The sequence below is a fragment of the Leptonychotes weddellii genome, chromosome 1 (assembly GCF_054177405.1).
Source record: "Leptonychotes weddellii isolate Sample4059 chromosome 1, ASM5417740v2, whole genome shotgun sequence".
NCBI lineage: Eukaryota > Metazoa > Chordata > Mammalia > Carnivora > Phocidae > Leptonychotes > Leptonychotes weddellii.
This window is the reverse complement of record NC_138369.1, coordinates 134,299,526-134,315,840: the sequence shown is the minus strand read 5'-3', so window position 1 is coordinate 134,315,840 and position 16,315 is coordinate 134,299,526. Positions and strand designations below refer to the sequence as shown.

General features: G+C 39.0%; 1 protein-coding gene across 3 annotated transcripts in view; it reads right to left on the bottom strand.

Annotated features, from left to right (window-relative positions):
* Nucleotides 1-1,244: 1,244 nt before the first annotated feature.
* Nucleotides 1,245-16,315, bottom strand: part of GSK3B (glycogen synthase kinase 3 beta) — a 212,125-nt gene continuing 197,054 nt past the window's right edge. For 2 of the 3 annotated variants that reach the window (XM_006742174.3, XM_006742175.3), the window contains one exon: nucleotides 1,245-6,785. In XM_006742174.3, the coding sequence (XP_006742237.1) occupies nucleotides 6,718-6,785 (68 nt within the window). In that variant the 3' untranslated portion in view covers nucleotides 1,245-6,717. Of the gene's footprint in view, nucleotides 6,786-15,293; nucleotides 15,344-16,315 lie in introns of all 3 variants that reach the window. The other variant, XM_031037801.2, reaches the window with a different exon arrangement.

Sequence of the window (16,315 nt, the reverse complement as noted above, 5' to 3'; positions counted from 1 at the left end):
TGGGTGGCTCAGTTGGTTAAGCGACTGCCTTCGGCTCAGGTCATGATCCTGGAGTCCCGGGATCGAGTCCCGCATCGGGCTCCCTGCTCGGCAGGGAGTCTGCTTCTCCCTCTGACCCTCCTCCCTCTCATGCTCTCTGTATCTCATTCTCTCTGTCTCAAATAAATAAATAAAATCTTTAAAAAAAAAAAAAAAGATTCAAGGTGAGATACACCAAATTGCTCACACACGATACTTCAATAGCTTTGTGGATCTTGACTTTATAGGGCTAGGAGCCAGATTACACTTTGCTCCTCTCAAACGTTTGGATTGCTCCATTACTCCCTTTTCTGAGCCTTTGAACATACAGAACTGTCAGTTTCTAGGCATCTCTGTGGCTGCTGTGCATTTTCTAGGTCTTGTCTCAGGTGAGGATGGAGTCCGTCTGCAGAGCTCAGGAGAAAAGTCCTTCCAAGTAAGTACTGCTTGCCTTCTGGCCCCCTCATTAGCCAGAGACACTCAACAGCCAATCTCTATCTGGCCCAGACATTAAGGATCCAATGAAAGCACTGACATCAACAAGTTTTCTTGTGGGAAGGCTGGGGTGGCCTCTCCTTTCTAGAGAAGAGGATGTAAAGAGAAACAGACATTGGATTGGCTATCCCTTCCCAGCTTCTGACAACTCGTGGGCCTCATCATGCCATGTTACACAGCAGCTTCGGTTTCCTCCGGACACGTTCCCTTAACATGCCCACAGTGCTCCTAAGTCTGAAGGTGCTGGTGAGCAGATGAGTATTTACACCTGAGAAATGGGTGGCCGTATCATCACTCTGGGTCACTTCCTTTCACAAACTTCTCCATGAAGAGCTCTGCAATCTGACCCCTCCCTTTCCTATTTCTAGAACACCTATGAAATGGCCTCCACTACCACTGTTCTCCTGAAATGTGATCCAAAGGACAGGTTGGTCGGTACTTTTTGGAAGACCTTCAAAACTAAAAATGCAGTCTTTCAGGCTTTAAGTTAAAAGGGTATCTTGCTCAACTGCAACTCAAATAGGGCAGGAAATATAATAGCAGTGAATCCCAAACAAATGCACTTCAGTGCCATCAGGAGGCCCATCCCACAAGCGCTATCTTTATGTTTGCATTGTTCTCTCCTTCCCCCCAACCCCCTGCAACTGGTAAACATGTTTAACTATTTTTCAAATATTAGCCAACCCCACCGCCACAATAAATAAAATGAGCAAATAAACAGAGGAGCAGACTTTATCCAATATAAATTTGTTTTTATTGAAGCAGCAGTCACATGACTTTATATCTAGCCTTTAGATTAGGCCTGACAGAGTGAGCCAGCCCTAAAAAAATGATGTTTCTTTTTGCACTAAGAGACATAACATGTTTACATACATCATCCAGTATTGGAAATGAGCAGATTCAAACACAACATGTGTTGGTTACCTGGGAGGTACAACCCCACGGTTTGTGGTGTTCATATATTTTACAGATACTCCCAAAGACCATTACTAATGGGATGAAAGTTAAAAGAAAATACAGCTACACCAAACCATGAACACAGTAATCAAAGACAGCAGCTTATACACGTTTTAAAAAATTTGTCCCTTTCAAGGACATTTTCTTTCTTTTCAAAGCAGTGTCTGCAAAGCTTCCTCTACATCAAATCCAAAGGTTTCCAAGATGGAAGCTGCACCTCTTGGGGCTATACAATGGAGTAAGATCATTTAAAGAACGAGAACTGGTGTTCATATCTTGATTTCATAATAAAGATCCATGTTTCTCTAATTGGAGGAACGGAGATGGTGACGTGACTATATATTGCAGTAGCAAAATAGGGTAAAGAAAAGAGGGTTGGGTACTGAAATAAAGACCACACACTTGTGAATTTTAATTTCATTTCCAGGCTAACCTACTTTTTATTTAATGCAAATTACAGTACCAGTTAACTATTTCCAAACCAAGTCACATAGAACGAAATGTATTTACAAGGGAATGGGGGAAGGGAAAAAAAACATTGAGCATACTTTTCACAAAAAAGTTTATATTTAAAATGAAAAAAAAAATCAGTCACAGAGGCATTCAAGTAGTAATAATGTTATACAGATTTTGCTTTTCCTTTATATCAAGACAGATTTGCACAAGTGTTTGCAATAGTTTGTATACAACCCACAGTCCTTTATATATATATATATATAATAAATTTTGTTTAGATTTGTTTTTAAGATGGAAGTGGTCACGCTAATTGGTATGTGTACAGGCCCAAGTGATCCATCGGCAACACATTTATAAATGCAAGTTTTACAGGCAAGCACATTTTCATACATTTATCTGTATCTGCCTGTAGACAGATACAGTAAGAAAAAAAAAACTTAAAAATGAACACAAGGAAGTCTACTTTGTCAAGCTAACCCCTTATGTACTGGTTGTCATTTTGCTTTTATTGCAGAGGTGCAAAACGGAGCAACAAACTTGGAATAAAACGTCGTAACCCTTGTGAAAATAATCCAAACCCCAGGGATTACTTTCAAAGCCTCTCAATCGTAGACCTTAGTCTGGGACTCTACTCTGCTTCTAGTTGTCGTATTTTCAGTGGCTCAGGTTTCTACCAGAATATTGTAAAGCATGCTTAGTTTATTTTTCTATGTAGGGGAGAAAGTGTTCAGCTCTGTGATTAGATGATCACTAACATGAACAATAGAAATCAGATACAATTTTGGTTTAAGACAAAGGAAAAAACCCCCAAACTCCTGGGGATCTGGCATTGGCCAAGCTTCCTTTGGAAGACTCCAAAGTTAAATCCCTTAAAAAGGAAAGGGAAAAAGAAATGATATGCCAGTGTCTTTATATCCACAGGGATAGAGAATACAATAGTCCTCTCAGAAACCTTTGTATTGGTGCAGACAATATGACTGGTTAGGCAGGCTTTGTTAAAACACAAACCAAAAATATGTGTCTAAAAATTAAGAGGACTTAAAAAACGGACACAACATGTCACTGGAAAGAAGGTGCAGTCTTCTGCCTTGCTGGAATGAACACACGATGTTTCAAAAATAGCAACCTTTGGTTTGGTAAAGTTTGTTTTTTTCTTCTACTCAAGACATCTTATATGGAGTACTTGGAGGCAAAACAAATGGTTTTGATTTTTTTCTTTCAAAAAAGGCCTTCATGATGGGCACACAGTAAGAATTAAACTTATTTTTAAAGAAGGAAATGAAAAGGACATTTCACTGAACAGGGGTCGAGGGGGCAGGAGGGAGGGGATGGGCTGAGTTCCCTTGTTAACAGGACAGTCCTCTTGGCTCGGCGCAGTAACCGCTAGTAACTGCACTGGAGCACTGTAGACCACTGATGGAGCAGAACCTGATACTATTAAGAAACTTGGATTTATAAAAACCAACTGTCTCTCTGTCTTTCATTTGGGAAGGAAGTGGATAAGGGGGAGAGAGCATGGAAGGCTCCTGGAATCTGCTGTTTGTAAGGCCGATGGTTGGGACTTGGGGAAGAGATGAGCAAACTCAAATCTATTCGGTCTCTTCCAGCTCTAGGGCTCCCTGGCACGACACAAAGTCCCTGGATGGACTAAGTATGAAATGAAGCCGGTCACTGCTACTGACTGAGGAGGAAACAGCTGCTCAGAACCAAAACAAAGGCAGGGCTTAAATGAAGTGAGGTCATGAACACAGTTTCCTCTTTCCACTCCTGAGCATGGTATCACTGAAATTAACTGTGGAAGGGGCAAAGACACTGTTAGGCGTGAGTTATTATTTCAAAGGGAAAGGGGTAGGACAGGGAGACACGGATAGAAAAACCAATTAAAATTTGAAAAATGAAAAACAAAACCAAAAAACAAACACATGGAAGCGAAGGCACTCCAAACTATATAGATACACTATACATTGCTAGAGTTATTGTTACAATAATACAGGCCGGTACCTACTGTACAGAGTTAAAACTATATGGCTTTAAAAAGCTCGTCTACATTTTGTCTGATTATTAAACAGAATCACTGCCCTGAACAGTAACTTTTTGCTCATTAATTAACAGTTCCTGGGTCCACATATTTACATACAAAACAATAAAACTTAAATTTAAAAACATTGAAAGAAAATATAATGTACAAGCTTGAATTTGGTGAGGAGCTTTTTATTATTATTATTATTATTATTATTTACAAAAAGATATTCAGAGACCTGGATCTCACTTGTATAAAAGAGTTCTGTGATACCGCCATGATCCTTGAGAAAGAAAAATCATACACCTCAGCCCTCATACACATACACACAGGAATGAGAGAAACGCATCTGACTTTTCTCTCTTCTTCTCTTACCCCATTTATGGGGGCAAAGGAGGGGAGAGTGTTTCCTAAAACAAGCACAGATTTTTATGGACTCTAGCAAATATACCAAGTCCAGAGTAGTGTCTGTGTCCAAATGTTTGGCTGGGCAGTTTGGTGTGAGAGCAGGTCCATTTCTCTGTCATAGACCTGCTGTTCAGCTTTTTTATAAATCCTTTCTGAAAATGGTCTACCAAAGCCATTCCCTTTAGGAATTACCTGGCCAAATACTCTGATTCAGACTTCTTTCAAAGCTTAATTAGCTCTCAGAAGCGCATTATGAAATGTAAAGGTCAATTTGTTCGATTTGGTTTGACTGAGTGTGTTTCCTTTCTCACGAACTCGGATATAACCAGAGGTTTGAGAAACCCCTTTTGTGGCCTAAGAGCTTAGCTAAACAGTGAGTGAAAACGAAGATGGCTCACAGTTGCCCTTCTGGGTATTGGTTCACTTCAGCAGGCAGTAGGACTCTCTTGGAGAGTCGCACACACTTGGTAAAGAAGCAGGACAGGGTACCGGGACCTGCGTTGAGGGCTGCCAAGAGACTCCACTTCCAAATCACCGGGAGGGCAAGACCCCTAACACGACCTAAGGTGGCAATGAGGAAGGGGAAGGGAGGTTACACATGATCGAGGGCTCAGCTCTACAGCCCTACAGTTATCAACTAACCTTGGAAAGTGTGGAGGGAAGAGTGGGTAGAAGGGAGAGGCGGCCATCACTCAAGTGATCTTTAAATGTAAAGTACAACTGATTGTGCCTTAAAGATTCATAGGTCAAGTAATGGCCCATAAGCACCAAGGTGACTAAGGTTCATTTTAGAGTATATAAGGCCCACAAAGATGTCAACCTTAAAAGTATAAAACAAACTAGTTGTGAAAATCTATTTCCTCACTGCAAACATAATCCTTCAATCCTCTTTGCTTTCCAAGGAATATTGCTTTTTCTTCAAAAACAGAAACTGAGTCTTACACCATTCACTGATACACAAAGAAAACAGAAACAAAAACTCTTAACTGGGTGTGGGGGGAAACATTCTTCTCATGCTTCAACCAGTTGATTTTGATACTGTGGACAAAAACAAAAATAAAAGGCAGTATTGAATCTATGTATATATAACATATATACATACACACATTTATATAATCCGCTTTCCTATAAAGTCAGCAGGTACACGTGACTGTTTATACCATTTTGATGTGTAGTTCTTAATATTCCTACCATCTAAAATCACAATGGTCTGATATACATCAATAAATAAAGTTTTAAAAGCATGAGGTTAAAAAAAAGCTGAAATTAAATACAGATTCTAGATTTGGATTTAAAATCAGAACTATGTGCAGAATGTGGCAATTTCTGCAAGCTCAATTTGTAATTAAAAATATGAAAAATAAACCAGTAGACTGTTACAGTTCACATTATTTAACTACAATGTCCTCTCAAGTGTATCTTTCCAAGGGAAGCAACTTTAGAAACAAATGTGGACAAATTCATTCACAGTGGTGAGATCTGCTCTTGGCCTGTCCCCTTCCTCCAGGTTCATCAGCTTTTGACCTCTGCAGCCAGAATGACTGGCTCAAATCCTTTTCAGTCTTCTGGTCACCAGTTTAAAACTGTACTAAGATTTGCAGAGAACCTTTGGTCAGGCAAACAAAGATCCACCCTCAGAGCACGCATGCTCCTCCTTTGATAGCTTCCAATTTAAGTTTCTTCACCACTAGCACTGATTAAGAGCAAAACAAAACCTTATCAAAGCCAATTAAGAATCTTCAAACTTTATTGACCTCCCTGGGTTACATACAAATGATACACATTTCCTTGTTTGTCTACCACACCTGCCCCCAACATACCAAAGGCAAGTCTTCAAATACCCGAGGATATGGATGAATTTGACAAGTGACACTGAAGTCCCCATTGAGTTACACCTGCTAAGCTCCCAACCAATTTCAAGCTGTGCACTATACCAAAGTCTTACACTTGACTTTAAAAGAAAACAAAGTTCAAAAAAAACTTCAGCACAGAACAAAGTCTTCTTCTTTTGTGGAAGGGGCACGAGGCAGGAGTCCTGTTTTTAAAGTATACAACAGCAGACTTTTGATAAAAAAAGATTGTCGTGGGAGAGAGATTGTGTGTTCTAGTGCTCCGCTTTCCCCTCCCCACAACCCCTCCCACCCCCTGGATCTCCCTCAAAGTGAGAATACAATGAAATTGGTTTGTATTTATAGATATTTTACAAGGTTAAATAAGAACAACAATAATAATAAAAAAATTTGAACACTAAAATGAGCAGGTTTTTTTCTCTTTTTAATTTTCTTTCCAAACGTGACCAGTGTTGCTGAGTGACACTCAAGTAACTGGCGGTTTTTCCTGTGCAACTGGCTGCTCGGGACTATTCAGGTGGAGTTGGAAGCTGATGCAGAAGCAGCGTTGTTGGTCTGTCCACGGTCTCCGGCATTAGCATCTGCAAATCAGAAGTCCCGAGAGAGAGCATGAGCAATGCTTTAATACCCCAACGAGATAAGTATACTGCCTCAACTGCAGACTGTGAGCTGTGTGGTCTTCCAAGCTGTATCTGAAAAGTTGTTTTAAATATGGCCAATACTATGAAATCTGAATTTCTTTCTGCTTAGAGCCGAGTCCATGTCTTGGCCTGGTCCTCGTGCAGGGAAGATAAGCGTCTTTGAATAAGTTGGGGCCAGAGACCACTCTGTCAAAACTCCTGCTACTGCTGGGATTAGCAGTACGTGCATGAATACTCAGTTGGGAGTCTGGCTCACTTGAAAATAAGTGAACAGTGCACAGCTGGGAAAACTTGCTGAACACTCTGAACCAGGGTATGCCATCTGCTTAAGTGGGTGAAATGGGTGGAGGCACTGAACGTAACATGGGTCAGCACTGAGAGGCAGAAGCACTATGCATAAATCAGCCTCACTGCTTACTCTCTAAGTTCAGTCCTGCTTCATTATTTGTAGAAGTGGAAGACAATGAGCAAAAAAGAAACAGCCACTGCAGGACTGATTCACTTACTCAATTCAATAAAGCATCTTGTAGTCAAATATCTTGGCACTGAGCTTACTTCGCCTAATCTTTTGGAAATATGTGTAACTTTAACTCCCCCCCCCCCCCGCTTTGAAGGTCCATTATTATTTCACAGCATCTATTAACATTTAAGTGGGCATTTAGTTGCATCTGGATCAACACTGCATCTCAGGTAGGCAACATACCGCTGTTTCAGTCGGCTAGTCCAGCCGTGCTCCTGTGTCATCATGCATGTGGACTGCTAATACGCACTGCTGGGCCTATTTTCTCCCCAACGCTTCACACTGAGCCCTGAACAAGAAGAGAAGGGGCTCGAGACTGGGATGGGTAACTTCTAAGAGCCACCTTCCTGGAAGTCATACTGTCCTTGACCATCAAAGTTGGTGACACCCAAAATACAAGTTCAAAACCAGGTTCTGAAGTTCAGAAGTTTTGTCTCCCTAGAGACTGAAGTTCTCCTATATCCTCTAATGAGTAAACAACTGTCATGGCTGAATGCAACATTTGTCTTTGGATCTTTTTTGTTTGAATTTTTTAATTAGAGCAAGAACAAAAGACCCCAAGGACACAGAAGAACTCTTTACTTAAGGATTAGCTGTTCAGTTTATCATTCCAATGGCCACTCTATAAAAACCACACTTCTTTTCTAAATTCCTGATTTTCCTGCCCTCAAAATAATCTGCCCTTATATACATTTAACTCAGCCTTTGGGGAAGAAATGTTTATATCTCTCACTTTGACTGGTTATGTTTAATTCATTTAATTTCCTTCAAAACACTTATAGCTGCTTCTAATCCTGTTTTCATGAAGGTAAGTGTGAACATTACAGTATCAGGGTCAGGGTCAGACACATGGGACAGGTGGCAAGGTATATGACACAGCACTTTTCTCCAAAGGCAGATACATGCCTTTTCCAATAATCACTACATAACTATGTCTAACACTTCATTCACGACTCCTGGTCTTTCTTAAATATGCCCTTTGTAGCGGGAATTTTACTCTTCAATGATCACCCAAATTCTGTCAACGATACCATCAATTTCTGTCCAGGTCACATGTTCCTGTAAGCCTTTCTCAAGAAAAACAATCATTTTCATAATTCAAGCACAGGCTGACTTAAAAACAAGTCTAGAAAAAGCCTGCAAGGCCGCAGAGCTATTTCAGAATGATAATGATCCTCACAAATCCAAACTTATTGTAGCATTTCCCATGCGCTGGACGACACTCTGAACCTATGCATGATCATCATCAAATAGCACTTCTCTCTCACTTTTCGTATGTGAAGAGGACAGGTACAGCTTTCATGTTCTGGTCTTCCAATCATGAGGAATTTACCTGCTTGACCATGACAGGCATGGCAGGCGGCAGCTACACTGGAGGACACCCACTAAGGTTCGTTTACATAGCCGTCCAGTTCATTATGTTAATTTACTCTTTAGCAAAATCCTATTGTGTGCATGAATTTGAAGAAACAAATTCAACTTCTGAGTAATAAAATTTGAAGACACTTAGGCTCCTCAGGTTTGTAATTTAATGATTTCATATTTTTTTTCTCTGAATTATCTCCATATCCCCTGTTAAGTAAAATTTTAACAGCTAAATATTTTGATTACAAATATCCTTGAAAGCTAAAGTCACAGCACTGTATTCATTCATCAAACAGAAACAGAAACAAAAAACCTCTGCCTACTGCAACAAATTACATTTAAAACCAAATTATATATGTCCTTTGTAAGAAAAAGAACAGAGATCTGTTTTTCAGAGGCAGACAAAGTACAGGGAGGAGAAACCCACAACAAAGGAAACGTAAAGCTCTACAAACTCAAGAGTAGCTCCCACAGAACACCTGGCTTACTGACCGAATAAAACTACATTTCGTTAAGCTCTTCTTGGTACATACTTACTTTACTCCTACCACCAATTCTGTAAACTTATTTTACATAGTTGAATTAATATGGGCTTTTTATAATAAAAATGTTACATTAATTAAAAACTGTCACTGGATTTGGATGTTTACTGTAATTTCTATAATATTTCTTCTCAAATATTTAAACAGTAACTCCTTAAAAGCAGCACAATTCATTTTGTTCCTATCTCCTGCATTCCCTTCCCTTTACATTCATACTGGTAAAAGTGATGCTACTGGGGAGGGGGGTGGGGGGATGGGTTAGCCCGGTGATGGGTATTAAAGAGGGCACATATTGAATAGAGCACTGGGTGTTATATGCAAACAATGAATCATGGAACACTACATCAAAAACTAATGATGTAATGTATGGTGATTAACAATAAAATTTAAAAAATGCAAAAAAAAAAAGATGAAAAATAACAACAGCAACAACAAAAAACCATAATGCTACTTGGCATTATGGTTTAAAGGATCAGCTAACATCTTTTGATTATAAAGCATCCAATTCAACTATGAATAACCCAAAGACTGTACAGTCTCATTTTTAGTCTTGAGATGCTATCCTGAAATTCACGATGTATCTTTTTTCAATCTAATCCAACTCCACAAACACTGAGTATGAGAACCAACTGTACCACTTAATAGCTATGTGACACTGGAACAAGTTATTTAACCTCTCTACGCCTCAATTTCTTCATCTGTAAAATGGAGATAGTACCACGTGCCTATGAAATAAGGCCCCAGGAAGGGCTTAGTACAGTACCTGGGTTATAGTAATTGTTCAATAAGTGGAAAGGCAAAAGAGACATCAAAAAATACATAAATGTATAGTTCAGTGTGAGTGCAATAACATCATCACCACCATAATGTCAGTGGCAGCAACTGTTCACATCTGAATGCTTACCAATGTACTAGACATCATACTAAGTACATTGCATGCCCATAGAGCAACCCCAAGAAATAGATACAATGATTGCCCCCATTTGCAAATGGGAAAATAGAGGCACAAAGAAATTAAGCAATGTGCCCATGGTTGCAGAGCTAACAAATGGGAGAACTGAGCACAGAGACATTAGAGGAAGAGAATGACGGCCTTTATGGGTACTACAAGGTACAGCAGAAAAGATTTCCTAGCAAAGGAAGAAAAGAGCTTAAGGGGACTTTCATTCAGACCTAACTCCTACCTAATCCACTATGATTTCTAGAAGCTTATTCCTATTGTCTAAAAGGGTTACTACATTAAAACAGATCTGTGAATTTATAATAAGAAGAATTAAAAGTACAGTTATTTTATTTCCTAATTCTCAAACAGTCTGTATGGGGTATGCAGAGATACAAGTGTTTTGCAAACAACTACAGAGGTGATATTTCACTGACTTCCAAGCTTCCTAGAAACCAATGCCCATTACCATCCTACTGATGCTATTTCAGAACCAGGCAACCAATCAACCAAAGCTGGACTTGAAGGGGAACAGAGAGAATAATCAGCTTGGAGGGACCAAGGCATAAGATCATTCTTATACACTGTCGTAGCCCCTTTCCAAGATGGCCCCGATGAGTCATGTCTCTTGGGTGTCCATGCCCTAATGTAGTCCCTTCCCCCAGTAATAGGGCTGACCTATGTAACCAACAGGGTATTTGCAGAGACAATGGTGTATGACTTTCAGGGTTAGGACATAAAAGATTCTGTGGCTTCTACCTTGTCCTCTTTCTAAGATCAGTTGGTCCAGGGAAAACCAGCTGCCACAATGTGAGACACTTAAGTGGCCCCATGGAGAGGTACAAAAATGGTAAGGGACTGAGGCCTCTTGCAGCCAGGACTGATTCACTAAGCACATAAATGAGTCATCCTGGAAGCAGATCTTTCAGCCCCAGGTAAGCTTTCCAATGTCTGCAGCACTAGCTGACATTTGACTATAACCTCATAAAAGACCCTGACCTGGAACCATCAGTTAGGCTGCTTCTAATTCCTGACCCACATAAACTATATGAGATAATAAAAGTTTATTCTTGTTTTAAACTGCTAAATTTTGGAGTATCTTAAACATATATATAGGTCATATAAGTTAAATGCCAGGTAGAATTTATGCCCACAAGCTCATGAGAGCATCCCTGACCAACTCCCTCTATAAGATATGTAGGTATGTTCCCAATAAAATATACAAAAGACAAGGAAAATTGCATCAGGTGATCACTTGTTTTTCCTCTAATTCTAAGAAGAGTCTATGGTTCTATGGCTTTTGTGCTGGATATGGCAAAGGGAATTTGTAGATGTATTTACTGAAACCAATTTTATTCTGTTTAACTTCAGAGGTAAAAATGACAAGTAGGGCAACCCCATAGTGAAGCCAAGGGTGAAGCCCCCTAAGGTATCAGGTTCCCAATAGAATCCAGGAGGCTGCAATTTTTGTCCTAGAGAAAATTTTGATGTGTAAAATTCCATATATGATACACAGACATTTTAGGATTGGACCCATAGTTTCTCCCCCACCTCCTAGATTCTCAGAGATCTGTAAGAGTTGACTCACTGTAGATAAGTGAGTCATGGATTTGTTGAGCAGCTGTCTCAATACTGAGGAAAATGCCCCACCTAGTTGCTCAGGTCATAAACCAAAAGTTGTCACCATGATTCTTTCCTTTCCCTAACCCCCTACATCTAATGCATCAGCAAGTCCTGTCCATTCTCCCTCCAAATGTGTTTAATCAAATGTGCCAATGGGGAGGGAAGGAGAGTGAATGGAAGGTCCCACATTTATAAACTGTTGCCAAAGTGTTTAAATAAAAAGAGAGGGGCAAATAAGAAAACAGGCTGAGAGGAAAGCACAGTGAGTAAACATAAGAGGCTGGGGTTCCAATCGTTCTGCTACCATGAATCAGTATTCTGCAACTATGGATCTATCTAAAAGATAAAGCCTTTTAAGTGAGTGATACAAGTGTTCACTGTTTGGCCCAGCAGCAATGATGGAAATGTTCTATCTATACTCTCTCATAGGGTGGCTGCTAATTATATGTGGTTACTTAAATTTAATTGAAATTAAATAAAAATAAAAACTTTGCTCCCTATTTATCATAAATACATTTCAAGTTCTCAAAAGCTACAAAATCCTTAAATTTTTTAATATTTTTATTACTGGCAGATTAGTAAAAGCATACTGCAGATATCAAATCCTTTTCGTATCTTACATGTAGTTTTATAAGTATAGTTGGTTAACTTTAAGTATACTTTTATTTCCTTATTTCCTTTAAGCTCTCTGAGCCCATTTCACGTGTTTCTATTTACTATTATCTCATTCTATAATAGTTACAAATGTCTCATGACAGGTCAACTCCACTAAAAGATAAAATTTTGGCAGCCTGGGATATGCTATTTATACTCAGGAAGTTCCTATTCAAGCTGTTCCAAGTGGAAATATCTTTATTAAAAAACTATTAAAGAGGGCACGTTCTGCATGGAGCACTGGTTGTTACACGCAAATAATTTTCAAAAATTAATGATGTATGGTGATTAACATAATAAAAATAAAATAAAATGAAACCCTTAAACCTTGAAAACAAACAAACAAAAAAACTATGTTTCAGTTATTAGTGTTATTAAGTGACACAGGAACAAACAAAATCATTTTTTTCACAGAGAATCAAGGGTACACCCTACACTTACATTTAAATTGAAATCATATTCTACATTAACGAAGTGAAAGTCATCTATAAAGAGAAGGACTCAATTTTCGTTTTTATAATGTCTACTATGACTTTGACAATTTGGGGTGTATAATAATGAGGGAGAGTGAGGGTGACCCCTCCTCAGCAAAGCATCATTACCTCTCTTTTCTTATTTTTCTGAGGAAAAGGTGTGACACAAGACACCGAAGTGGCTTCAGTCATTTCAAAAATAGAACTGCAATTCAGATGCCAGGGAGCCAACCAAAAAACTAACAAAGTTGGAGGGCTTGTCAATAAGACCTTATATCTTATCTGCCAGCAGAGGAGAGATCTTAGGTGCTCTGGGCTCAGGGATAGAGCACATTTTTTTTTTTTTAAGATTTTATTTATTTATTCATGAGAGACAGAGAGAGAGAGAGAGAAAGGCAGAGGGAGAAGCAGGCTCCCAAAGAGCAGAGAGCCCGATGCAGGACTCGATCCCAGGACCCTGGGATCATGACCTGAGCCGAAGGCAGACGCTTAACCATCTGAGCCACCCAGGCGCCCGATAGAGCACATTTTAATTAGGAGGGTTGGTCGTTTAGGGTAGGTAATTAAAGGCCATGAGGACACAGGAAACATTTTCACCTTTTAAGTTAAAAGATCTAATTTAGGAACAAAGAATAAGAAAAGGCATACGAGTATCAGCAGGTGACTTCAGGCAAGGAACTGAGGAACATTTGAAGAACATCTAGAAGAATGTTTGATAGAACATTTATCAACTTAATCTAGATGATTTTACATTACTTCTGGAGGGGGAGAAGTTCAGGTAAAAATTTTGACTCAACAGGAGAAAACATGTTTTGAATAAGAAGAAACAATTTCCTTGAAGTGATACTTAACGCTGCTTTGAGGAAAATAATGACTAAGCTGGCTTGACTTTTAGGTACCTACATACAAAACTTGCCAAGCAAACTTGAAATCTTAGCTTAGGATAGATACATCCTCACTGGTGTGAGTCTGTCAAATTGGCAAATGTGGAGGGAAGTCTGTATTTCAAACACAGAGCCAAAAGGAAGAAATGGGTATAGCACTGTACCTAAAAGACACCCACATTCTTTGGCCACCAAGTTGGTAATACCTAAAAATATATGTGCACACATGCATACAGCACCTTCCCCACTCCCACTCTGGGCTGGCTAATGTTAAGGTAATGGAGAAATGGAAAAATATGTGCACTGCCATAAACTGGGACAAGCCTTTTGGAAGGCAATTTGATATATATCAAAATCTTAAAAAAATTTTATTATCTTTTGACTTGGCAATTATACTTCTAAAGACTGAGATACAATACAAATGTCTAAGAAATTAAGTTAAATAAATTATGGTACAGGTTTAGGATGCATAGCATAGTCATATACCCCCATCCCCTGAAAAGCAGGGCCCATAAAAAAAAAGGCATGTCTCTCTGCCTATTCATATACAGACTAAAATAAAAAATGACGTTACCTTTCATTATCTTTAGAACTGAGAATATGGGAGACTTTTATTTTCTAAACTAACTATATATTATGTTTTTAATAGAAAAAAATCCCCATTTTTAAAAGCTACATATCTTTAGAAATTCCATATATATTTGAAAGGAAGGGTTAGGAAAAGGAACAATTGAGGGTAATGCCCTGCAGATTCTAAAACCAGACAAGATATGGATACAGCTTTCCCAAAGCACACTGTACAGTGGCAAAGAGGCAAAGGATAATAGTACTTGGGGAGGGGATAAAAGGACAGTAACTGTGATTTTACAAAGTATTTGATCCAATGGACTTAATTTGTTTAACATTTCAACTCTCAAAATTAGTGGAAACAAACAATGGGAGAAATTATTCTGGGTTTAATTCTGCCCAACTAGAAAGAATTGGCTGGGGACATAGGTGACAGGAACTCTGGGGTAAAAATAACTGTAGTAGTAAGTAAAGGGAACCACGGGCCCTGCCTAATCTGAGCCATGACTACAGTAAAATGGATTTCAAAAAGTTCAGGGAATAATAGGTATGATTTTGTGGCTACAGTCTTCAAAAGGAGCTCAAAACTGATAAGAAATAGAAAATTAGAAAAAAAACTCTGACCAAGCAATTGCAAATAATCTCAATGCAAAGTAAAGGGAGAAGAACCAAAGAAACCAATTAAAAGGGTTTTCTCTGACAAGCTCATCATTTTAAACACAGATAACTTTAACAAGAAGGGCACATATTTAAGGAAGAATAGAAAATAACAATGTGAACCTCTAAGAACAGGCCAGATTTGGTTTAAAACAGCATAATGTTTTCAAAGCAAGGTCAAAAAAAGTTAAACCCCCTGACCAGGTAAAAAGAGAAGACAGACCTTGTCCAACTCCTATCATGATTCCCTTTTCTGTTAGAAGGGGTTTCAACCTGGAAAGGATATAACAAAAATCCTAATAAACAAAATGCAGCCCAAGGAAGGTGAGGGCAATCTACACATTTTAAATGTCTTTAAACCCAGAATCTAAAGTCCAAGAAACAAATTCTAAAATGGATTACAGAAACTCACAGTGGACAAATAGTAGACATTAGAAATTTCCCTAAGTCTTAAAAAAAAAAGTTTAATTTCCATTTTTTTTTTTTTTAAGATTTTATTTATTTATTTGACAGAGAGATAGCGAGAGCAGGAACACAAGCAGGGGGAGTGGGAGAGGGAGAAGCAGGCTTCCCGCCGAGCAGGGAGCCCGATGTGAGACTCGATCCCAGCACCCTGGGATCATGACCTGAGCCGAAGGCAGACGCTTAACGACTGAGCCACCCAGGCGCCCTAATTTCCATTTTTGACAGAGTTACCTTATGGATGGAAAAACTTTCTTGAAAATTTTCATAAAAACAAGGCATTTTACAAAGTTTTTCAAAATATTATTATACAGGGCGCCTGGGTGGCTCAGTTGGTTAAGCGACTGCCTTCGGCTCAGGTCATGATCCTGGAGTCCCGGGATTGAGTCCCGCATCGGGCTCCCTGCTCGGCAGGGAGTCTGCTTCTCCGAGAGCTCTCTGTCTCAAATAAATAAATAAAATCTTAAAAAAAAAATATATATATTATTATACAAATGAACACTGTAAGGTTGGTCTGTAGCTAAGCAAACAAGAGGGGTAAACAATCACTCAGAAATCACCAGAAGAATAATCTCTAGTAAGCCTTGCCTAGTAACATTTAACTTATTCTATTAGTAATTTGGGAAAAGGCAAAAACATCTCTAAGTAGGCCCTGCCTTGTACTGTTTGATGTTTTATTAGTTGCTTAGAGGCAAAAAACTGTTATGTTTATGAAATGTGTAGATGATATAGAATTGTATAGAAAACCCAACATCCTGACACTTAGAACATACTGAGGATTAG